The sequence below is a fragment of the Mobula birostris genome, chromosome 23, assembly GCF_030028105.1.
Source record: "Mobula birostris isolate sMobBir1 chromosome 23, sMobBir1.hap1, whole genome shotgun sequence".
NCBI classification, from domain to species: domain Eukaryota; kingdom Metazoa; phylum Chordata; class Chondrichthyes; order Myliobatiformes; family Myliobatidae; genus Mobula; species Mobula birostris.
Genome location: NC_092392.1, coordinates 16,014,040 through 16,038,750, shown reverse-complemented (window position 1 = coordinate 16,038,750; position 24,711 = coordinate 16,014,040). Strand labels below are relative to the sequence as shown.

The 24,711-nt window shown below is 40.4% G+C and overlaps 1 protein-coding gene across 10 annotated transcripts in view; it reads left to right on the top strand.

Moving 5' to 3' along the window:
- magi2a (membrane associated guanylate kinase, WW and PDZ domain containing 2a) overlaps nt 1–24,711 on the top strand; it is a 586,144-nt gene that overhangs the window by 496,724 nt on the left and 64,709 nt on the right. For all 10 annotated transcript variants that reach the window (XM_072241070.1, XM_072241069.1, XM_072241068.1 and 7 more), the window contains 2 exons: nt 12,688–12,779; nt 16,771–16,963. In XM_072241070.1, coding sequence (XP_072097171.1) covers nt 12,688–12,779; nt 16,771–16,963 — 285 coding nt within the window. The remainder of the gene's footprint in view (nt 1–12,687; nt 12,780–16,770; nt 16,964–24,711) is intronic.

Here is a 24,711-nt window from a genome sequence, read left to right as displayed (position 1 = left end):
TTTGCACAACCAATCTGTTACACATCATAACTCTAAAACATAAAACAAATCAAAAGAAAAATACAGAGCCAGGAAATGTGTACGTTTACTTTGGTGAGGTGCTTAAAGAATGCTTAATCAAACAATATGTTTACAATATTACTTAAGTATTAGAACCATAGAACACTACAGCCCAGAAAACAGGCCATTCAGCCCTTCTAAAACATTATTCCGCTAGACCCATTGACCTGCATCCAGTCCATAACCCACCAGACCTCTCCCATCCATGTACTTATCCAATTTATTCTTAAAACTTAAGAGTGAGCCCACACTTACCACATCAGATGGCAGCTCGTTCCACACTCCCACCACTCTGAGTGAAGAAGTTCTCCCTAAACCTTTCCCCTTTCACCCTAAAGCCATGTCCTCTCGTATTTATCTCTCCTAATCTAAGTGGAAAGAGCCTATTCACATTTACTCTGTCTATACCCCTCATAATTTTGTAAACCTCTATCAAATCTCCCCTCGTTCTTCTACGCGCCAAGGAATAAAGTCCTTACCTGTTCAATCTTTCCCTGTAACACAACTCCTGAAGACCCGGCAACATCCTAGTAAATCTTCTCTGCACTCTTTCAATTTTACTGATATCCTTCCTATAGTTAGGTGACCAGAACTGCACACAATACTCCAAATTTGGCCTCAATGTCTTATACAACCTCACCATAACACCCCATCTGCTATACTCAATACTTTGATTTATGAATGCCCAGATGCCAAAGCCTTCTTTACAACCCTGCCTACCTGTGCCACCACTTTCAGGGAATTATGTATCTGAACTCCCAGATCTCTTTGTTCCTCTGCACTCCTCAGTGCCCTACCATTTACTGTGTATGTCCTACCTTGATTTGTCCTTCCAAGGTGCCACACCTCACACTTGTCTGCATTAAGTTCCATCTGCCATTTTCTGGTCCATTTTTCCAGTTGGTCCAGATCCCTTTGAAAGCCTTCCTCACTGTCCATAATGCCTCCAATCTTAGTGTCATCAGCAAACTTGCTGATCTAATTTACCACATTATCATCTAGGTCATTGATATAGACAACAAACAACAATGGTCCCAGCACAGATCCTTGAAGCACACCACTATTCACAGGCCTCCAGTCTGATAAGCAATCATCCACTACCGCTCTCTGTCTTCTCCCACACAGCCAATTTCGAATCCAGTTTACAACCTCTCCATGGATACCTAGTGTCTGAACCTTCTGAACTAACCTCCCATGTGGGACCTTGTCAAAGGCCTTACTAAAGTCCATGTAGGCAACATCCACAGCCTCTCCTTTGTCTACTTTCTTGGTAACCACCTCAAAAAACTCTACAAGATTCTTTAAACACGATCTACCACACACAAAGCCATGCTGACTATCCTTAATCAGCCCTTGGCTGTCCAAATACTTGTATATCCGATCTCTCAGAATACCTTCAAATAACTTACCTACTACTGATGTCAGTCTCACCAGCCTGTAATTACCTTGTTTACTTCTCGAGCCTTTTTTAAACAACGGAACAACATGAGCTACCCTCCAATCTTCCGGCACCATACCCATGGCTAAGGACATTTTAAATATTTCTGCCAGGGCCCCTGCAATTTCTACACTAGTCTCTCTCAAGGTCCAAGGAAATATCATGTCAGGCTCGGGGGATTTATCAACCTTTATTCACTGTAAGGCAGCAAGCATCTCCTCCTCCTCTTTAATCTCTATATGTTCCATGACGCTGCTGCTTGTTTCCCTTCCTTCCATATATGCTATGCCAGTTTCCTGAGTAAATACTGATGCAAAAAACTTGTTGGAGATCTCCCCCATCTTGTGAGGCTCCACACATGGACAACCACTTTGATCTTCTAGGGGACCAATTTTGTTCCTTACTATCCTTTTACTCTTAACATACTTGTAGAAACCCTTTGGGTTTACCTTCACATTATCTGCCAAAGCAAACTCATGTCTTCGTTTTGCTTTCCTGATTTCCTTCTTTAGTATTTTATTACATTTTCTATACTCTTCAAGTATCTCATTTGTTTCTTGTTACCTATACCTGCTATACACCTCTCTCTTTTTCTTAACCAGATCGCCAATGTCCCTTGAAAACCAAGGTTCCCTATGCCTGTTGACTTTGCCTTTAATCCTGGCAGGAACATGCAAACTCTGCACTCTCAAAATTTCGCCTTTGAATGCCTTCCACATATGAACACATCCTTGCCAGAAAACAACTTATCCCAATCTATTCTTCCTAGACCCTTTCTCATTTCCTCAGAATTGGCCCTTCTCCAATTTAGAACCTTAACTCGAGAACCAGACCTATCCTTATCCATAATTAACTTGAAACTAATGACATAATGGTCACTGGACCCAAAATGTTCGCCTATATATACTTCTGTCACCCGACCTGTCTGGTTCCCTAATAGGAGATCAAGTATTGCAGCTTCTCTCGTTGGTACCTCTATATATTGATTTGGAAAACTTTCCTGAACGCATTTGACAAACTCCACACCATCTAATCCTTTCACAGTGTGGGAGTCCCAGTCAATAAGTGGAAAGTTAAAATCCCCTACTATTACAACTTTCTGTTTCTTACATCGGTCTGCTATCTCTCTACAGATTTGCTCCTCCAAATCTCTCTGACTATTGGGCGGTCTATAATACAACCCTATTAGTGTGGTCACACCTTTCCCATTCCTCAGCTCCACCCATATGGCCTCTGTAGATAAGCCCTCCGGGCTGTCGTGTCTACGCACAGTTGCGATATTCTCCCTGACTAGTAATGCCACTCCTCCCCTTTTCATCCCTCCCCCTCTGTCATGTCTGAAACAACGGAACCCCAGAACATTAAGCTGCCAGTCCCGGCCTTCCTGCAACCAAGTCTCACTAATAGCAATAATGTCGTAATTCCACGTGCTAATCCACGCCCTAAGCTCATCTGCCTTACCTACAGTACTCCTTGCATTGAAATAGATGCACCTGAGAACATTTCTATCACATACAAACCTTTGATTACTGTCTATACATGCAGTCCTCGCATGACCTTTATCCACTTCCACCTCACTATCTGCTCTAACACTCTGGTTCCCCTCCCCTGCAATCTAGCTTAAACCCCCGAGCAGAACTAGCAAACCTACCCGCAAGGATGTTAGTCCCCCTCCAGTTCAGGTGCAACCCATCCCGTCGGAACAGTTCCCACCTTCCCTGGAACAAAGCCCAATTGTCTAGAAACATGAAGCCCTCCCTCCTGCACTATCTCCTTAGCCATGTACTTAGCTGCATTATCTTCCTATTTCTAGCCTCACTAGCACGTGGCACGGGTAGCAATCCTGAGATTGCAACCCTGAAGGTCCTGTCCTTCAACTTTGCACCTAACTCCCTATACTCTCTTTGCAGGACCTCCTCCTCCTTCCTATCCATGTCATTGGTCCCTACATGGACCACGACATCTGGCTGCTCACCCTCCCTCCTGAGAATACCAAGAATTCGATCTAAGGTATCGCAGACCCTGGCACCAGGAGGGAACAGACCATCCGGGATTTTCAGTCTCTCCCACAGAACCTCTTATCTGTCCCCCTAACTATCGAATCCCCTATCACTACTGCTCTCCTCTTTTACCTCCTTCCTTTCTGAGCTGAGGGTCCAGTCTGGGTGCCAGAGACGTGACCACTACAACTTGTTCCTGGTAGGTCATCCCCATCAACAGTATCCAAAACGATATACAGAACTTATTATTGATGGGAATGGCTACAGGGGTGCTCTGCTCACTCTGTCTACTCCCCTTCCCTCTCCTGACAGTCACCCAGCTTCCTGCCTCCTGACTTTTAGGAGTGACTATCTCCCTGAACCTCCTGTCTATTTCTACCTCTGCCTCAGGAATGATCCAAAGTTCATCCAGCTCCAGCTCCAGTTCCCTAACTCTGTTTGTCAGGAGCTGCAGCTGGATGCACCTTTTACAGGTGTGGTCATCAGGGACAATTGTGCTGTCCCTGACTTCCCACCTACTGCATACAGAGCACTCGACTACCCTAACTACTGCCTCCATTACCTACTCCTAAGCTAATTAAATTAAAGGAACTTACCCAGTCTTACCTCACTGGGAGCAGGCTCGTCCTCAGCCTCTGCTGGCCGAAACCTCTTGAGCCAAAGCCTCAAAGCTCCACTCCATCTCTGAGCCACTCACACACTGGCCGCTCCTCTTCTTCTTCTTCTTGTTTAATGGCGGTTGGCAATCAGTTTTCAGTGCATTGCCACCACCTGCTAGACTTGTGGTGTTCCAACCAAATATGTCCTGGAGTTCTCTACTTCAGACAATCTAGTTCAGCCTGCAGTTCTCTATTAGCTTCACTCTGTAGTTACAATCCCTCGTGAATGATTAATGCGCTCATTAGATAATGCTGCAAACTGTTATTCTTCCCTAATTATGTCACGTTTTCGCGTAGTTGCATTACCTCAATTACATTGATTTCATCTACATCACCTGTAAGACTAAAATCATCTTGTTAAAGAATAGTAATTATCGCACATTATACTTTTAAACTTCTTATTTTTCCAAGTCTATCTGCTTTTTCAGGTTCTCCTTTTCTTGGATCGTAGCCTGCAGTTGTTTACTGAGACCTCAGAGTTCTTCTTCATTTGCTTCCATGTTTTAATTTTATAATCTGAATGTAGATAATTCACTTTGCAACAAACTCTTTTTCCTTTTGTATCCTTGTAATAATTTCCTCCATTTTCCAATCTCTTTCCAACTCACCGTTGTTCTGTCGGGTACTTCTATTTGTTGTTGTAGTTCTGCACATTTACCCTGGGCTTCAACCATAAAATCTGAGGATTTTCCTTAAGTTCTGAAACATTTCTTAAATTCTTGACCATTTGCGATAAATATACTGCCATTAAGATTCCATCTCCCCTGCCTGTGAACTGTTGGATCCTCCATTCAGCGTTTCTTTGACTTCTTCCCACCTAATCCCTTTAATACCAAGATACTTTTCTGCAGACTTGACGATAATTTTAATTTTCTCAGTTCTTTTGCTTGTTTGTGCTGAACAATTAATTGCATCCACCATAAAAAGCACGAAGTCCTTTCTACTCATTAATGGTGTATCCTTATTTTCCATATTACAGATCTTACAATTCACCAGTTTATTAATCCCTGTACTCGTTTGCTTGACAGCCTTTTTTTAATCAACTTCTTCACTGCCTCTGCATAACTGAAGTTACTTTTATATATTGTATCTCAGCCGCCTTCTTGCTATAAATGCACCCTCGATAAGCACTGTGTTCCTCGCCATAATTGCAGCATTTCAGCATAGCTCCCGCTTCACATTTCCCATATTCATGTATTCCAGCGCATCTCCCGCATCTTTGTTTTCCTCTGCAGACCGCCGCAATGTGCCTGAATTTCTGACATTTATAGCATCTTAAAGGCAGTGGTATATATATTCTAACCGCATAACACATATACCCTAAGTAAACATTAGTCGGCAATCTCTCTTCGTCAAAGTTAATCATTACCGATAAACTATCGCACTTTTTCCCATTCCTTGTAACTTTCAAACGTTTGGCCTCAATAATTTTTGCTCCTTTTATGTTCTGTTTAATCTCATCCATAGTAACTTTCGTTGATATCCCCAAAATAACTCCTCTAGTCCACTTTCTATTGTTGGGTATTGAGCATTGTACTTCTTTGCCATCTATTTTACATAATCTTATCACTTTACCTTGCTGAGAACTATCCCGACAAATCACTAATAGCGATCCATTTCATAAAATCTTTGCTCCTTTAATCTCGACTAGAATTTTGTTGAGCATCTTCATCAAATAAATCAGGTTCCAATCACCAAATGACGCCCCATCTTCACTTAGTTTTATAATTGCTTTAATTTCATCTTCTTTCCATTGTTTTGCTGTCCTGCTTTGATCATCCACTGATTCCTCAGAGTTTGATATCCCGTACCTCTGCTTTCTTTTCTTCCTCTTTCCATTCCGTTCCTCTTCCCTGCCAACCTCCATCTCTAGTTCACTTCCACTCTCGCCAAAAACTTCCTTCAACAGCTTGGCTCTTTCCTTGATGTTCTCTCTCTCCACCATTTTCCAGGCTCAGCTCAGCTCGGCTCGTCCACCACCCAACCTGGACCCTCCTGGCAGCTCCTCTTCAGTTGCCCCTCCTTTTATTTGTCCCTGCCAATTATCTCAAGTACTCACTCCCTCTAATCAACTAATCAACACTCTGATTAACCCTTCAGTTGCCCTCCATGCTCCTTTTTAAAGCACACTCACCTGAGCTGCTTCCCAGCACTCAGTGCTCTCCCGAGCCCCTCGCTCCTCCTCCTGCTGCGACCCTTCCTCAATCACACTGAAATATTAAATGCGCAACACTCCTCCCTGCTTAGCTATAAACTCCAACTCAATATAGAACGCATCTCAACTCAAATATGTAATGTATTGCTCCTTAGCCTTTTGTGTATATGTGTATTTATATATATATATATAAAAACCCACAGCATAGTAAATCTCCTTTTCAGGCCTAAGGGTTTAATAGCTGTGGAGAATTTCTTATTCTTGTGGGATAATGTCTTTCCTGACGAGGGGAGTCACTCACTCTCCTTGGCAGGCGAGACTTGTGGCTGTGAATCAATCTGAGGTTTCGGGTTCTCCTCTGTGCTAGTTGTAGGACTTGACTCTGGAACTGCAGGAAGTGGTTCTAACAGCTCTGGACACCTTTCTTCTCTAACAATTGACTTTGCTTTCCTCAACTGGTCGATGCCGTGTCTGCAGATGATGTCGGGCACAATCTCCACTGTGTAGGAGAGTGGTCAAGTTCTGTCCTTAATCTCTCCAGGAACCAACTTTTGATCACCTCCGTAGCCCCTCACCAGGACTATTTGTCCAGGAGTGAAACATTGAACCTCCTTGTTTAAGGAGCCCTCAATTTCTCTCAGCTGTTTGTCCTGCATACTACTTCTGAGACTGAGTGTGAGGAGATCCAAGCATGAACACAAGCGACAACCCAGGAACAGCATAGCTGCTGAGTTGTTGGTTATGTAGTCTGCTGCATTCCAATATACAAGGAGGAGACTGGCAAGCTGCTGGTTCAGTGTCAGTGTAGTGAGTTCTGCTGACATTGCTCGCAGTGCATTCTTTAAACTCTGGGCAAAACTTACTGCCAAGCCATTTGTAGTTGGGTGGTACTGTGCCAATGGAATATATTTTATTCCATTCATTATCAGGAATGACTGAAACTGTTCCACAAGAAACAGTGGTGCATTGTCACTGATTAAGTGTTCTGGAACAGCAGTATTTGAGAAGGGGCTTCTCAACACATCAGTAGTGTTTGAAATGTAATGGAGCTATTGCGAATATTTCTGGCCACTCTGTAGCTGCAAGAAATTTGTGCCCGTGAATGTTCTAGCAAAAGCTACGTGAATCCTCTACCAGGATAATGCAGGCAATTCCCAGGGATAGAGAGGCACTGCTCTTGGCATCTTCTGGATGTGTTAGCATTCCAAACAGTGCATGGCGAGCTGCTCAATCTGTTGATCTATTCCGGCCACCAGATAAAGCTTTGAGCCCATGCTTTCATTTTGATCACGCCTAGAAGACCAGCGTTTAGCTCCTCCAACACTTTAGCTCTTCGTGTAGATAGTGTGTCATCTCTCAATCCCCATTTAAGGCAACCCTTGTCAAGAGCAAGTTCACCCTGGCACTGGTAAAAATGGGAGAACTGGAATTTCTGCTGCACAGTCCAGCCATTTTAGGTTGCCACATAAACTTGATTTCCTTTTGGATCATATCTCCTGTAATAGAGAGACTTGCTATTTGCATTGAGGAGAATCCATTGAGGAGTTTCCTCTTTTGTACATTTTTTAGGTTTTTTTCCTAAGGATAAATGGGACAATCCATCAGCATTTCCATGATTAATTGCCCTCTTGAATTCAATCTTGTAATTGTGTCCTCCAAGAAACAGAGCCCATCTCTGAATTAATGATTCTGCTGTTAGTGGAACGCACTTGCGTGTTTTGATAACTGATGTTAGTGGTTCATGATCAGTAGTGAGGGTAAACTCTTTCCCATGCAAGTTCTCCCCAAATCAGGCTTAAGGCTCTGCCAATCTGTGTGTAATTTTTCTCTGGAGCAGTAAAGGAATGTGATGCAAAGGCTATGGGTGTTCATTTCCATCACTCATAGCGTGTGACATGACTGCCCCTATACCACACGGTGAGGCATGACAGGCAAGCTTCACTGGATGATGTGGATCGTAATGTGTGAGTACAGCGTCTGATGTCAGTACTTCCTTTACCTTTTTGAAAGCCTCCTCCCACTGCTTTGTCCATTGCCATTTCTTCCTGATCTGTAGTAATGAGTTCAAGGGATGGAGCACATAGCCAGGTTTGGCATGAACCTATTATAGTAATTGACAAATCCTTAAAAGGGTCGCAACTGTGACATGTTCTTTGGCCTTGGGGCATCCACCACTGCTTGAATTTTCTCAGCACACTGTAATCCTTATGCATCAATAGTGTGACCACAGTAAGTGATGCTTGGTTTAAAGAATTCACACTTCTGTTATCCTCTGAGCCTATCATCTTCTTATCTTTTTAACACTGTCTTGACATTTTGGAGGTGTTCCTTATCATCCTCACTGGTAACAGTGATGTTATCCAGGTTACACTACATGCCTGGGCAGCATTGTAACATCTCGTCCATAGCCTTCTGCCTGAGTACAGCTGCAGATGGTACTGCAAAAATAATCCTATTATAGCAATAAAGCCCTTTGTGAGGGTTTATGGTGAGAAATACTTTGGAATCTCCTACCATTACCATCTGTAACTATTCCTCAACTTAGTCAACTTTGCTGAAGCGTTTTTACTTTTCAGAAGGTTTGCAAAGCTATCCTCCATCCTCACCATAGACCATTGATCTACTTTCAGTATTGGGTTGATGTTTGCATTAAAATCACCACAGATCCTGACAGATCACTCCTTCTTGGCTACTGGGACCACTGGCATTGCCCATGAGCTGCACCCTACTTTGTAAAGAATTCCTTCAGCCTCCATGCAATCTAACTCACTGACTACTGTATCACAAGTGGTATCTGGAACTGGATAGGCTTTGTGAAACTTGGGTGTGGCATTTTCATTTAACACTGATATGTTTTGATATACTTGAGTTTTCCAGTGCCATCCTTGAACACTACTGTGGCCTCATCCGTACCTTTCTTAATTAGTCTTCAGTGACTATTGCAGGGGATGTGCATGCAAATAGTGATGGATCTCCAATCAAGTTGTTGTTTCAGCTACCCACTGCCCCACATTGCTGGCCCTCCTGTTTTTACCAATTTGGCTTGTTGGCTGTTATATTTCACTGTAATGAATGTCATTTTCACAGGAGTTATTTTTTCTCTAGTGTAAGTTCTTAGTTGGATACCTTCAGGCTTCAGTTCAGTATCTTGGAAATGCCATTCAAACTCATTTTGTGGAATGACTGCAACAACTGAGCCAATGTCCAGTTCCATTTTAATTAATTTGCCATTCACTTCTGGTGTACATCATATTGCTTGTCTAATGTTAGTTTTCACATTTTAAATCTCAAGGCTACTCAGTCCTGTATCACTCTTACCATTATTAAATTTTTCATCATCGGCAGGCAGATTAATGCTCTTTTTGAAACTGCAACTTGACTTTTTAATCTTTTTCTCTTCCCTGTGCAGACCATTTATTTTTGTCTGTCCAACATGCTCTTTGTATGTGTAATACTTAGTTGCATTATCTGTAGGTTTTGCCTTTAAACCTGCATTGGTCTGGTGTATGTGATCCCCTGCCACAACATTACACAATTTGTTCCGCCAGGCAGGCTTCTATTTAGACGTTGTTATTTTGTTCACAATCACTTTCATTCCTGACTCGATTGTGTCTCTGATTGCGCTTTGACATTAATACAGTGATTTCAACTGGTCTTTTAAATATGAGTTGTGCTTCAGTTAGGAGCTGTTTTTGAATGCTTTCTTGTAAGATTCTGCATACTAAATGATCTTGCAGTGCATCATTAAGCCCCTCACTGAACTGATAATCCTCAGACAGCTTATTTAATTCAGCCATGTATGCTGAAATGGTCTCCTCTTCCTTTTGATTCCACTTATGAAACCTAAAGAGTTCTGCAATCAACGCTGGTTTCAGTTCTAAATGATCCTGCATTATGTTCACGATATCAGCAAAGCTCATTTCGGTTGGTTTGGTTGGAGCAGTCAAACTTCTAAGCAAACTGTATTATCTTCCACCATTTACACTCAGCAAAACTGGAACTTGTTTCTCTTCAGCTATTCCATTTGCTTTAAATTACTGCTCAAATCACTCTGTATCCAAATCCAATTATCTGTTGTGCAGTTGAACGCATCTATCTTATCAATGTAGCCATTTCTGCTTTTTCTATCACCCACTATTCACTGTTTATAAGCCTGTGAATTTTGTCTGTTTTCTGCCTTTTTTAACTCAATTATCTTTCTCCTTTTGCAAAGAAAACATGCTGCACTTTTTTTTAACTCGAATGTCTCACTGCTCTCCAACAGGTAGGTAGGTAGTTACAAAACATTAATTTATGTTTTATAACTCCATAACATAAAACTAATGGAAAGAAAAACATGGAGGTGGGGATAATGTGTACTTCATTATGTTTTTACTTTAGTGACGTGCACACTTATAACGTGGTGTAATGACGTATGCTTTTCACGTACTTTCCCATATAACCCATAATGAATTATTTAAGCAAACAAGGCTTAATCAAACAATGCATTTACAATATTACTAAACTATTAAAAACGCAACCCAATCCTCCTGTTTATTAACAACTTGAGTTTTGACCTATGGCACTCCATCTGAAAACAAAATGCCATTTTACTACCACCTATATTGACTAGTACATGCAGACAATTAAGGAACAAGTAAAAGATTTTTAATTTAGAAAAGTGAGTGACTAGAGAAAACTTTCTCTTGTAGCAGCCTAATTTAAACACTGTGTGTTCTACGAGCTGATTGATCAGTCACCCGTCATCCACCTCAGTCACAAATCATTTTCATCCGAAATGGTATTCTGCTCGCTGACTGCTCTTTCCCAACAGAGGAAAATTCTGAAAAAGACTAATTATGTTTAGCATACTAGATAAACTTTTTTAATCAAAGCTATTAACTGAATGTTACAGAGTTCAGACATTAACGTTAATTAAAATTTTGTGGGAGATACATGGGCAGATGTTACTAGAGAACATAGAACATTACATACAGCGCAGTATAGGCCCACAATGTTTTGCCAACCTTTTAACCCACTTCTAAGATTATTCTAAATCTTTCTTTCCACATAGCCCTCCACTTTTCTTTTATCCATGTGCCTTTCTAACAGTGTCATGAAGGTCCCTGATGAACCTGCCTCTACCACCACCCTTGGAAGTGTGTTCCATGCACCCACCACACTTTGTAAAAAAAAAACTTAACCCTGACATCCACCCTTATATTTTCCTCCAATCACCTTCAAATTATGCCCCCCGTATTAGCTGTTTCCACCTGGGGAATCTTTCTACCTGTCCACTCAATCTATGCCTCATCATCTTGTACACCTCAATCAAGTCAGCCTTCGTCCTCCTTTACTCCAAGGAGAAAGCCCTCGTTTATGCACCCTATCCTCATAAGACAAGTTCAGTCAGAATCCCCGTAAAACTCTTCTGCACTCTCTCTAAAGCTTCCACCTCATTCCTGTAATGAGGTGAACACTATATTCCAAGTGTAGTCTTAACTAGCATTTTGTAGTGCATTATCTCGTTGCTCTTGAACTCAACCCCCCCCCCCCCGACTCATGAAGACTAACACACCATACACCTTTTTAACAACTCTATCAACTTGCATGGCAACTTTGAGGGATCTGTGAATGAGGATCCCAAATTCCCTCTTTTCCTCCACACTGCTATGAATCCTGCCCTTGACCCTGTATTCTGCCTTCAAATTTGACCTTCCAAAGTGAATCACACTTTTCTGGGTTGAAAATTATTCTTTATAAGTTGTTCAGGCCATAAACCTGTTCTTTCTATTCTTGCTACTTGAATTACTATCTGTATATACATGCTTAAAATACTTAAGAAGGTCTGTTTTGCTGAGATGCCTTTTGCAAGATGCCTTTGAGCAAATTAAAAAGGTAAACATTAAATCCTGATACCAGAACTATTTTTTCCATTTGAAGTAATTGCTGACCATTTCTAAGTTTGGTTGAGATGATGATAATTGCATGAGGCACATCATATTTCTGCCTTAGCTTTGGAGACTAAATTCTCTTTGTTGCCAGCTGCAGAGAATTCTGGATCACAGAACTGAATCCAATAAATTCTATTATTATTTATTAACTCAGAATCCCTTGGTCTTTGAAGCACTTCTAATCTAATGGATAAGTAAAAGCAATCAGCCACAGTGAGCAGGATCCTCTTTTGGTTTTCTGGATTATTTATTCTAGAAATTTTTCATCTTTGGAACTCACACAAGTCTTTGTTGGTGTAATGCAGTCCTTGTATTCCATGTTGTAGGAACTAATGTAAAGCACATTTGGTTGTATTATTTTAAATTCACTGAGAGAATTCACAAGTATAAGGTTGTGTTTTACCATTTTGATTGTATTTGATCTTCATTTCATTCAAATTAGGTCCAGATTACCGTGAATTAGATGTCTATTTACGCAGACAAGAATCTGGATTTGGTTTCAGAATCCTGGGGGGAGATGAACCTGGTCAACCAGTAAGTAAGCTGTAATATTCATTTCAGTTTCCAGAATAAAAGCCAAAGAAGAAGCATTTCAATCTTTACAACAATAAATAAAATCCTGATAATACTTGACAGTTTTTCAGAGGCTGACTGATCATTGCATTTTCAACATTACAAGTTTAATTTCAAATTTCTGAATATCTGTTGTAATCCATTCGAATCTAATTCATTGGACTGTCATTGCAGTGAACATATTGTTATTTCTCTAAATTCTGAGCCTGTGTTTATTTTACTGAGGAACTAAGTCTGAAATATAGACAAATTTCTCAAAGATTAGCTGACATTGCTTCACAGACAGCAATCTTTGTATCCTTCACCACAAAGTCTAGACTCGCAGAGGTGGCGAACCAATGACACATGCAAAAATTTTGTTGGCACATGGTGTGCAGTGCTGCCCCTCAATTCTTTAAATCCCAACCATAATGAAAAGACACTTAATGATTATCTTATCACCAAATGAAGCAGCTTCTTTTACAACCAGAATCTTTTACAACCAGAACATTTTTACAGGAAATGTTACATGTTGGTTTAGTGCCAGCTAGATGGTTGTGAAAACACAAAACATTGGATGTTTTCATTTAAACCTCACAGACCTCCTGTACACATCAGTATTTAAACAGTAAAAGGTTACAACAGTAATACCATTTAGAAACCACTATTTTTCAATTGTCTGTTTGAAAATTTTATTTTTATACATTTTGAACAAGTTTTCTAAAATGCTTCATTTATTTCAGTCTCTCATTTCCTCTTCTTATACCCATCTCACCTTTCTGGGGCACAGGCCACCTACAGCAGCTCACCAGAATCCTTTATCCGGGACCAAACTTTCATAATGTCTCCAGGTGTAGCCCATCTTTAAAGATCCTTCCTCTTCCGGGGAGGAAGTCTTTGGAGCTTCTGTTGGCATTTCTTTTGCACTGGGTTTTAATGGATGGGGTTTTAATGCCAGCCCCATGCCCAACTCTCCTCCTCTTGCAGTTGAGCTTGGGACCATCCATGGTGGAGTTCATTGTTGTACTTTTATTAATAGTAATACAATGAATAAACATAAATAAGCAACAAGACCCATCCTTTTTCCTCAAAAAAATGAAGTTATGCCTTCTACCAAAGTGCATGACCATACACTTCCCTACACTGCATTTTATTTGTTCAGTCTTCTAATCTATCCAATACCTTGCGCAGACTCCCTGATTCCTCAACACAACATGTTCCTCCACCTATTTTGGACACAAAGCCATCAATTCTTTCACCCAGATCATTAACATATAACATGAAAAGGAATAGTCAGAGAAACAGTACAACACCACTAGTTGCCAACTAGAGGAGAACTCTTAGCCTTCTTCTGGTCAGCCAGTCTTCTATCCATGCTGTTATCTATCCTGTAACACCATGGGCTCTCATCTTGTTTAGCAGCCTCATGTGAAGCATTTTGTCAAAGGTCTTCTGAACATCCAAGTAAGCAACATATGCTGACTCTCCTTTGTCTATCTTGTCTGTTATTCCCTGAAAAGAATTCTAACTGATCTGTCATGCAAGATTTCCCCTTAAGGAAGCCATGCTGAATTTGATCTATTCGTTGTCTACCTCCGGGTACCCCGAAACCTCATCCTTAATAAAGGACTCATCATTGCCTCTAAAAGTATACCGAATGTGGAAATGATATTAAAAGGGGAGATAATGGCAAATCAAAACAGGAAATGAAAGAAAGGTTACAGGGAGAAGACAGGAGAATGGAATGGTGAAGGCAAATAGATCAGCCATGATCGAATAGCAGATAAGGCTTGATGGGCCAAATAGCTAATTTTGCGCCTATGTTTTGTAGTCTAATTATTGTTACTAATTCATTAATCATTGATAATTTCTGCTCAAAATTACCATGGCAAGCAAGAGAATTTTCAGGAAGATTATTGCCAGTTTGGCACACGCTCTCTGAAAGGTTCGCTGTCTCTGGTCTAGAGAAACTAGAACTGATATGCATTTAAGTTACTTACAATCTATTCTTACCAAGTGCTAAAAATCAGTCCTAAAATAATGTTAATAAAATAGCATTATTTGTTTTGCAAGCCATCTGACTCAATTAAATCTCATTGTAGGTACTTGCTTTGTTAAGTCTCTCGCATAAATATTTTAAAGTAGATTTATGTTCTATTTTACTTCCTGAAATACTGTCCATGAAAATTCTTCAGCTTATTTAAAGGAGATCTATAGGCAAGATTTTCTACATAGTGGGAAACTTTGTCAAGATCATCCCTAAATACAATTTTGCTTCTATGAACAAATTCTGGACTAGTGTCATGGTTCAAGATATTTTTTAAAAACTTGTATGTAATCCTCATTATTTCTTGCAGCAGCAACAACACATACTACCATGCAAAAGTATTCTTATACAATATTTTAAAGAATTGAAAGTACTATTTAACTATTAACCAAAAGTGTATGGTTGTAAGTTATGCTCTAAATCACTTTCCTCAGCATAGTGAGTTACAAAAGTTAAACATATATGCTAGTTATGGACTTAAATAAATAAATTGAATGTAAATTGTCATAAATAATTTGAATGTAAGTAATATTTCCTGTTTTGCATGCTACCATCAGTTTGCAAATGAGGGTCCATATAGCTGACCTGCTTGTTGGTTTCTGGCAGTGTCATTTGGAGCTTGGTACCTGGAAGAATGTCAGATCCCATCTGGTGGCCACCCTTACAAATGTCTTTTTTTTTTGAGAAATGCCTAGCATTTAATCAAAATCCCAAAGACTCTTACATATTAGTGATTTGTACATTGCATCTCTACAAGTGTTATCTAAGAGCAAAGTCTGAAATAAATGCAAAACTAATTAAAACCCACAATCGCTAACTGGAGGCCAGTGATGATTAAACTAAATATTACCATGCATCCATACAAATTTTCAAAATGAAACCCTTACTGTAAAATATTACTAATCTTCAAGATACGGAAATTAAAGAAAATTTGATTTGCTGTTACGTGAGCACAGAATTCCAAACTACATCTTTCACCTAGTCCAGAAAGGACACAATCAAGAGGAATAGGTAATGGGAAAATGTCTGAACTGACATTTTCCCATTATTCAACTGTCATCAGGAAGTCTCTGTCTGCATCACTATTTTTCATTCTTGTCATGCAAAAAGAAATACAAAAATCTTCACAGAGAAAAGAACATTAGAATATTCTTTCTTATTGCCAAGCAACAGCTTCAGTGGCAAACTGAGTTCAGAGATAAATGATATATTCATGAACTCATCAATGTCTGATCCAGATCAGACAAAAATGTCTTCAATATGTTATTTCTTGCCAAGCTGGAAGGCTTGTCGTAATACATTAAGATACAGTAGGCTACTCCTTCACTACTATTTATAATATTTTGATTCTAATGGATACTGAAGATAAAACTAAAGAAAACATGGGTAAATTGAAATCTTCCTTAATCAATATTTCACAATAGTCTTCATTCTTTTGAACTATCTAAATCAACATAATTATGTTTCCTGAATATAAAAGGTGAGCAGAATTTTTTTTGAATTGAACACAGTCAGTTGCAAATCTGGCAGATCTCAAAAATCACTTTGAACGCAAATTGCTGCTTCAGTAAAATCACCTTTACAATTAATTGAAGCTGTGCAGTTGTTTTTAGAATCTAGTAGAGCTACTGTGACAGGCATCACATGCTAAATACTGCAATGGTCATGTATTCTAAATTATCAGTTTTTGTCTGATGACTGTGATGCAATGCTCTTACTGTTTGAACAAATATCAAAATAATGTGAAAAATTTCACAGATAAACTGGTGTTAATTCTCCAATAACATTGGTGAAAGTGAGAAGTTATAACTTGTATTTGTCTTCAATCATTTTAATTAGTGTTTGTTCTCACCTGGTGTATGGTATCATTAAGCAAAATTGGCATTTTTTTAAATAACTGACACTTTTTCTGTTTCGTCGCTGAAGATTCTTATCGGAGCTATAATTACAATGGGGGCTGCTGACAGAGATGGTCGTCTTCGCCCAGGAGATGAGTTAGTTTATGTGGATGGAATATTAGTTACTGGAAAATCTCACCGTTATGTGATAGATCTGATGCATAACGCAGCCCGAAATGGCCATGTCAGTCTGACTGTGCGAAGAAAGGTTCTGTCTATAGGTAAGTACTGCATAACTGTACTAAGAGGAACGGTTCACGTGCTTTGTGAGTGTAAACTTTGAGTTAAGTCCTGGTTTTGAATAAACTTAAAAATTACTCACCAATTACACTAAATTCTTTCTAGCTGTATGGGACAGGGTTATGCAATTCCCATGGATATCAAAAAGCAGAAGCAGCAGGGCTGCCTGTTGCTTCAGAAGTACAATTAATATGTTTCTTATAGATCTAAGTGTTGGTGCGTGGCCAAGTGGTTAGGGCGTTCGTCTAGTGATTTGAAGGTCACTAGTTCGAGCCTTGGCTGAGGCAGTGTGTGTGTCCTTGAGCAAGGCACTTAACCACACATTGCTCTGCGACGACACCGGTGCCAAGCTATGTGGGTCCTAATGCCCTTGCCTTGGACAACATTGGTGGCGTGGAGAGGGGAGACTTGCAGCATGGGCAACTGCTGGTCTTCCATACAACCTTGCCAAGGCCTGTGCCCTGGAAACCTTCCAAGGCACAAATCCGTGGTCTCATGAGACTAACGGATGCCTAAAGAAGATATAGATCTAAACAGTCTTCTTTAGAGAATTCTTAAAATACTGTAACTTTTGATCAAATAATATCAGTATGGGTCTTAGGACTCCAGAATTATAGGGAAAATGTTCAACAAACTAAAACATCTTGTTTGTGATACGTAACAGTACTAGATTTCTTTTCCTGCTCCATCACGGTGCATGTATTGTGGGATCGTGTGAAATGTTAGTAGATCCGCTTCAAATTCTTGCCATTTATCCTTCACTCCTTCCTACACAATAAGGGTCAGGAATTTCAGGAATGCTATGTGAATATGGAAGACCTGACATTTCTGGCTAACCTCTGGACAGTTTCCTGATTGTGCTCCATGTTATGTTTTGAACTCCAGAAAATAATCAAAAGAAAAACATGGGAGCCCAGAATATGCATGCACTTAGTTTTCTTTAGTGGGGCACTCACATGTGACATGGTGGTGTAATTCACGTGCCATTATGTATAACCCGTACTGAATTACTTAAAGAATGCTTAATCAAACAATATATTTACAATATTACTGAAATACTAAATACACAACCATTCTCACTGCTTAGCTATAAACTCCAACTCAATATAGACTGTATTTCAACTCATATATGTAATATACTGCTCTCTAGTCATATAAACAGTATACTACAGCTACTCTATAGACATTCACAGCATGGTAATTTTAAATTGTCCCATTCAGGCCAAAAGATTTAATTGCTGTGGAAGCTTTTTTACTAACGTCCTTCCTGACAAGGGAGATCACTCTGCTAGATAGGTGAAACATGTGGCTGTCAACCAATCTCAGGTTCTGGGGCCTCCTCCGTGGTGGTTGTAGGACTTGACTCTAGGACTGCAAGAAGTGGTTCTAACAGCTCTGAACACCTTTTCTCTCTAACAATTGACTTTGCTCTACTCAACTGATCGATGCATTGTCTCTAGCTGACATCAGACACAATCTCTGCTGGGTAAGAGAGTGGTCCTTAGTCTGTCCTTAAGCTTTCCAAGTACCCACTTTTGATTATAAGTGTCCCCCGCTTTTCGAACGTTCGCTTTATGAAACCTCACTGTTATGAAAGACCTACATTAGTACCCTGTTTTCGCTTTCAGAAGGTGCTTTCACTGTTACGAGAAAAATTCAGCGCGTGAAAAAAATCAGCGCGCGCCCCGAGCAGTCACTCTCCCCGGATTCGGAATGGCATTCTCGCCAGCATTGCTTTAACACGAGCCTGTGAGTAGTCGTTTGCAAGATGAGTTCTATGGTGTCGGGAAAGCCTGAAAGAACTCGTAAGGGTGTTACACTTAGCGTAAATCTAGACATAATTAAGCGTTTTGATCGTGGTGAACGAAGTAAGGACAAAATGAGTTTGGCTTGTGGAAGCTGATGAAGATGATATTGAAGAGGTTTTGGCATCTCATGACCAAGAACTGATAGATGAAGAGCTGATGCAATTGGAAGAGGAAAGGATAACAATCGAAACCGAATGAGTAATGATCAAGTACGACTTTAGTTTTGAAAGGGTACATCGGTTTCGGGCATATTTGCAAGATTCTTTGAGTCCTTACAAAGAACTGTATGATAGAAAAATGCGCGAGGCTCAGCAGTCAAGCAAGCCTTCCACATCAGCTACAGCAGACGACGAACCTCGACCTTCGACATCGAGGCGGGCAGTCATAGGAGAAGATGAGCTGCCTGCCCTGATCGACGATGAGATGACACCCCTGTGTCCCACCACCCCAACACTCGGGCCCCAGACAGACACTGTACGGATTCACGGAGAATGCAGCAGTAGCCAGGAGGCACACAGCACATCTTCAAGAAAAAAACGGAAATAAACATGCTAATTAATTAGGTGCCGCCCCACACATAATTGTCAGCCTAAATCAGAGGCGATGCAATCGGCACTGATCTGGGCCGATAATTACGTGTTGGGCAGCACGTAATTAATTAGCATGTTTATTTCGGCTTTTTTCTTAAAGATGTGCTGGGTGCGTCCCGGCTACCGCTGGACCCCTGCGTGCTTCGCGGCAATGTATCGCTTGGTGGCCTGGAGGATGGGGGCTACTGCACCACCCAGCCTGCGACGACTCAGCCTAACACACCATCATCAGTGTGCTTGGCACTGTCCTGATTCTGGTAAGTGATACTACACTGTACATACATTATTTCTACTTGATATAGACTGTGGATTTTTACGTATTATTTGGTATGATTTGGCAGCTTCATAGTTTAAAGGTTACTGGAGAGAGTGTTCTTGCCAACAGCGCTTGCATGAGATTTTCTGCCGACGGCGCTTGCGTGAGATTTTTGCTCCGGAGATCTATGCCGGCAATGATTGTGGAAAAGTATTTCTACTTTATACAGGCTGTGTATTTATCATATCATTCCTGCTTTTACTATGTCTTACTGTTATTTTAGGTTTTATGTGTTATTTGGCATGATTTGGTAGGTTATTTTTGGGTCTGCGAACACTCACAAAATTTTCCCATATAAATAAATGGTAATTGCTTCTTCGCTTTACGACATTTCGGCTTACGAACCGTTTCATAGGAACACTCTACCTTCGGATGGCGGGGGAAACCTCTACTTCTGAAGTCCCTCACCAGGACTGTTTGTCCAGGTGTGAAACATTGAACCTCCTTGTTTGAGAAGCCCTCAATTTGTCTCAGCTGTTTGTCATGTATACTCCTTCTAAGATTGGGTCTGTGGATATCAAGGCATGACCCAGGAACAGCATAGCTGGTGAGTTGTTGCTTGTGGAGTGTGCTGCATTGCAATATTCAAGGAGGAAATAGGCTCGCTTCTGATTGTATTAGTGTAGTGAGTTCTGTTGACATTGCTTGCAGTGCCTTCTTTAGACAAACCTTTCCACCAAACAATTTATAGCTGGATGGTACAATGCAGATATAATATGTAATTCATTTTCAGGAATGACTGAAACTTATGCCACAAACTCTGGTCCATTGTCACTATGTGTTCTGGAACAACAGTTCTTGAGAACAGGCTATAGTGGAGGCTATTGGGAACATTTCTGGCCACCTTCTATCTGCATCCACTACCACCAAGAAATTTGTGCCCATAAATGCCCTGGCAAAATCCAAGTGAATCCCCTCCCAGGGAAATGCAAGCCATTCCCAAGGATGAAGAGATGCTGCTCTTGTCATCTTCCGGACCTGTTGGCATCCCAAACAGTGTGTGGCAAGCTGCTCGATCTGTTGATCTATCCCAGGCCACCAGACAAAACTTTGAGCCAATGCTTTCATTTTGACCATGCCGAGGTGACTAGCACATAGCTCCTCCAAGACTGTAGCTCTCAGCTTGGATGGTGTAACAACTTTCAATCCTCACATAAGGCATCTGACAACAAGGGCAAGTTCACCTATGCTAGTAAAAGTAGGGTAACTGGAATTTATGCCACACATTCCAGTCATTTTGGGTTGCCAAGTAGACCTGAGAGAGTGTGGGGGGTTTTCTGGTTCCCTTTGGATCAGCTCTGCTATAAAAGGGAGACTTTTGATTTGCATTATTTTCACGTGGACTGCCCTCTTCTGTAAATTTTTCAGGTATTTCCTGCTCCCAGGACAAATGAGACAATCCATCAGCATTTCCATGATTAGTTCTCTTAAATTTGATCTCGTAACTGTGGCCTAAAGAAACACAGCCCATCTCTGGAGTCATTCTGTTGCTGTTAGTGGATCACCCTTCTGTGGATTGAAAATGGGCACCAGTGGGTGATGATCAGTAATGAGGGTAAACTTTCTCCCATAAAGTACTAGTTGAAACATTCTACACCCCAAAACAAACTCAGGCCTCTGTCAATCTGTGCAGAACTTTTCTCTGCAGCGATTAGGCAACGTGATGCAAAGGTTATGAGGTATTCACTACCATCACTCATAACATGTGACATGAATGCACGTATACCATAAAACAAGCCATCACAGGCAAGCCTCACTGGACGATGTGGATCATAATGTATGAATGAGAACAGTGTCTGACATCACTATTGCTTTTACCTTTTGGAAAGCCACCTCACACTGCTTTGTCCAATGCCATTTCTTCCCAATCTGTCATAACAAGCATTAGAATATTAGAAAGTTTTTGACAACAACAGGCCATTCGGCCCAACAAAGCTCCCACACTCCTATTTACATAGTGTGTTGAAATAACTAGCAACACACACTAAATGCTGGAAGAACTCAGCAGGCCGGACAGCTTCTATAGTAAAGAGCACAGCTGACGTTTTGGGCCAAGACCCTTGTGCAGGACTAGAGAAAAAGAGTTGTAGATTTAAAAGGTAGGGGGAGGGGAGAGGGAAACACAAGGTGATAGGTGAAACCTGAAGGGGGAGGAATGAAGTAAAGAGCTGGGAAGTTGATTGGTAAAAGAGACACAGGGCTAGAGAAGGGGGAGTGTGATAGAAGAGGACAGAAGGCCTTGGAAGAAAGAAAGGGGGTAGGAGGAGCACCAGAGGGAGGCGATAGGCGGGCAAGGAGAAAAGGTGAAGGAGGGAGTGGGGAATGGTGAAGTAGTTGGGGGGGGAGCATTACTAGATTATCGGGTTTAAATTTGGAAGTCTCTAATATTCTCAACTCCACAACTAGGTAGTTTGTTCCATGTGTCCACAGCTGGCTTCCTGAAATACTTCCTGATGTTAGTCTGAAATCTCTCTTTAACCAGCCTCCACCTATGGCGCCATATCCTTGATGATGGATTAATTTTAAAGTAGCAGCTGGCATTCACCTTACTTATACCCTTAATGATTTTGAATATTTCTGTCATGTCTCCTCTCATTCTACATCTTCTTAGACTAAAAAGATTTAATTCTTTCAATCTTTCTTCATAGCTCATACCCTGCAGACCTGGAATGAGTCTAGTCACCCTTCTCTGAACTCTCCTCAAGGCCTTCACATCCCTCACACAATATGGAGACCAACATTGTACACAGTGCTCAAGGTGTGGCCTTGCAAACACATTATACAGCTTAAGAAGAATGTCTCTAGACTTGAACTCCACTGAGTGCATTATATAGCCCACATTCTATTAGCCTTCCTAATTGCTTCTGTGCATTGTCTAGATGTTGATAGTGATGACACCGAAATCCTTGTCATACAGTGCACTTTTAACTCAAGCCACCTCCCTCTGATAGTATATTTGTATCTAATATTTCTATTTCATATATGCAATACTTAACATTTACTTACATTACATTTTATCTGACCACATCTGGATTTGGTTTAGATCTAACTGCATTGATTCTGCTGCCTGAATGTTATTAGCCCATCCCCCTAATTTTGTGTCATTGGCAAACTTTACTAGTTTATTTGTTATGGGCTTATTCAAATCGTTAATGTAAATTAAAAGCAGCAGCGGCCCCAGAACTGATCCCTGCGGAACCCCATTGTTAACATTTTCTAGGTGTGAAAATAATCCACTCATCATAACTTGTTGTTTTCTGTTTTTGAGCCAGTTCTACACCTATTTGCACACCTCATCCTGAATCCTTAACTCTTGTAATTTGATTATTAACCTCTCGCGGAGTACCTTGTCAAAAACCTTCTGAAATTCCAAGTAAATGATATCAATCTCTCTATTTTTATAATAAATTTTTGATGCCTCTTCATAGAACTCCAGCATATTAGTAAAACATGATTTCCCCTTTCTGAACCCATGCTGGCTTTCTGCTAACATGCCTGTTCTTATCATCTGCTTTTCCACCTCATTCTTTATTATTGTTTCAATCGTCTTACCTACAATATATGTTAAGTTTACTGGTCTGTTCTTACCAGGGTCAGTGCAGTCACCCTTCTTATATACTGAGATGATGTTAGCTCATTTCCAGTTCTTAGGGACCTTCATCAGTCTTCAATGACTTTTGAAAAATACATCTTAGCATGAGTTCACAGGGTGGAGCACAGTAGCCATGTTTGGCAAGAGCCAGTTATAGTAATTGACAAATTGAAAAAGGACAGAAACTGTGATACATCCTTTGGCCTTGGGGCATTCACCACTGCTTGAAATTTTTTTCAGCATGTTTGTGTAATATCTTGTGCATCAATGGTGTGACTACAGTAAGTGATGCTTGGCTTGAAGAATTCACACTTTTTGCATCTTGCTGAGACCACAATGTTCTAATCTTTTAAAGACAGTCTTGAGGTTTTGTAGGTGTTCCTTGTCATCCTTACCAGTAACAATGATGTCATTAAGGTTACATTGAATGTGTCAGCAGCCTTGCAGGACCTGGTCTGTAGCTTTCTGCTGGAGTGTAGGTGCAGATGATACTCCACAACAGTAACACAATTTGTTTGACTAGGCAAGTTTCTAATTAGATGTTGTTGCAATATTGTTCAAGCTCATTTTCATTCCTGACTGCAACTCAAATGCATCTCTGGCTGCTGTTTCCATTGATTAGCAATTTCAATTGTTCTTTTAAATGTGAGTTGTGCTTTAGGCAGGATCTATTTTTGAATGCGTTCTTGTAAGATTTCACAAACTAAATGATCTCTCGGTGCATCATTAAACACATCACTGAAGATAATGCTCAGACAATTTCTTCTATTCAGCCATGTAAGCTGAAATGGACTTCCTTCTCTTTGATTCCACATGAAACCTAAAGCACTCTGCAATTAATTGTGGTTTCGGTTCTCAATGTCCCTTCATCATGTTCACAATATCAGCAAAGCTCACTTCAACTGGCTTGGTTGGAGCAGTTAAACCTCTAAACAAACTCTGTGCTTTTCCACTATTATACTCAGCAACACTGGCAATCATTTTTCATTTGCTGTTTCATTAGCTTCAAAATACCACTCAATTCATTTAGTATACATCATCCAGTTACCTGTTGTGTAATCAATCACATCTATCTTTCCGATATAGCTTTTTTAAAAGTTTATTATTATTACCCAGTACCCACTGTTTATAAACCCATGAATTTTGTTTGTTTTCTGCTATTTTTAACTCAACCATCTCACCCCGCTTCCAAAAAATTGTGAGCTGTGTTTATTTTAAACTCAAACGTTTTGCTGTACTTCAACAGATAGGAAGTCATCTTGGATTAATTTTAAAACTTCCTTGTCGCCACTGTTATGTTTTGTAACTCCAGGAAATAATCGAAGGAAAAACATGGGAGCTGGGACTACTTAGTTTTCAGTTTTTCTTTAGTGAGGCACTCACATATAATGTGGTGGTGTAATGACGTATGCCATTTGCATAC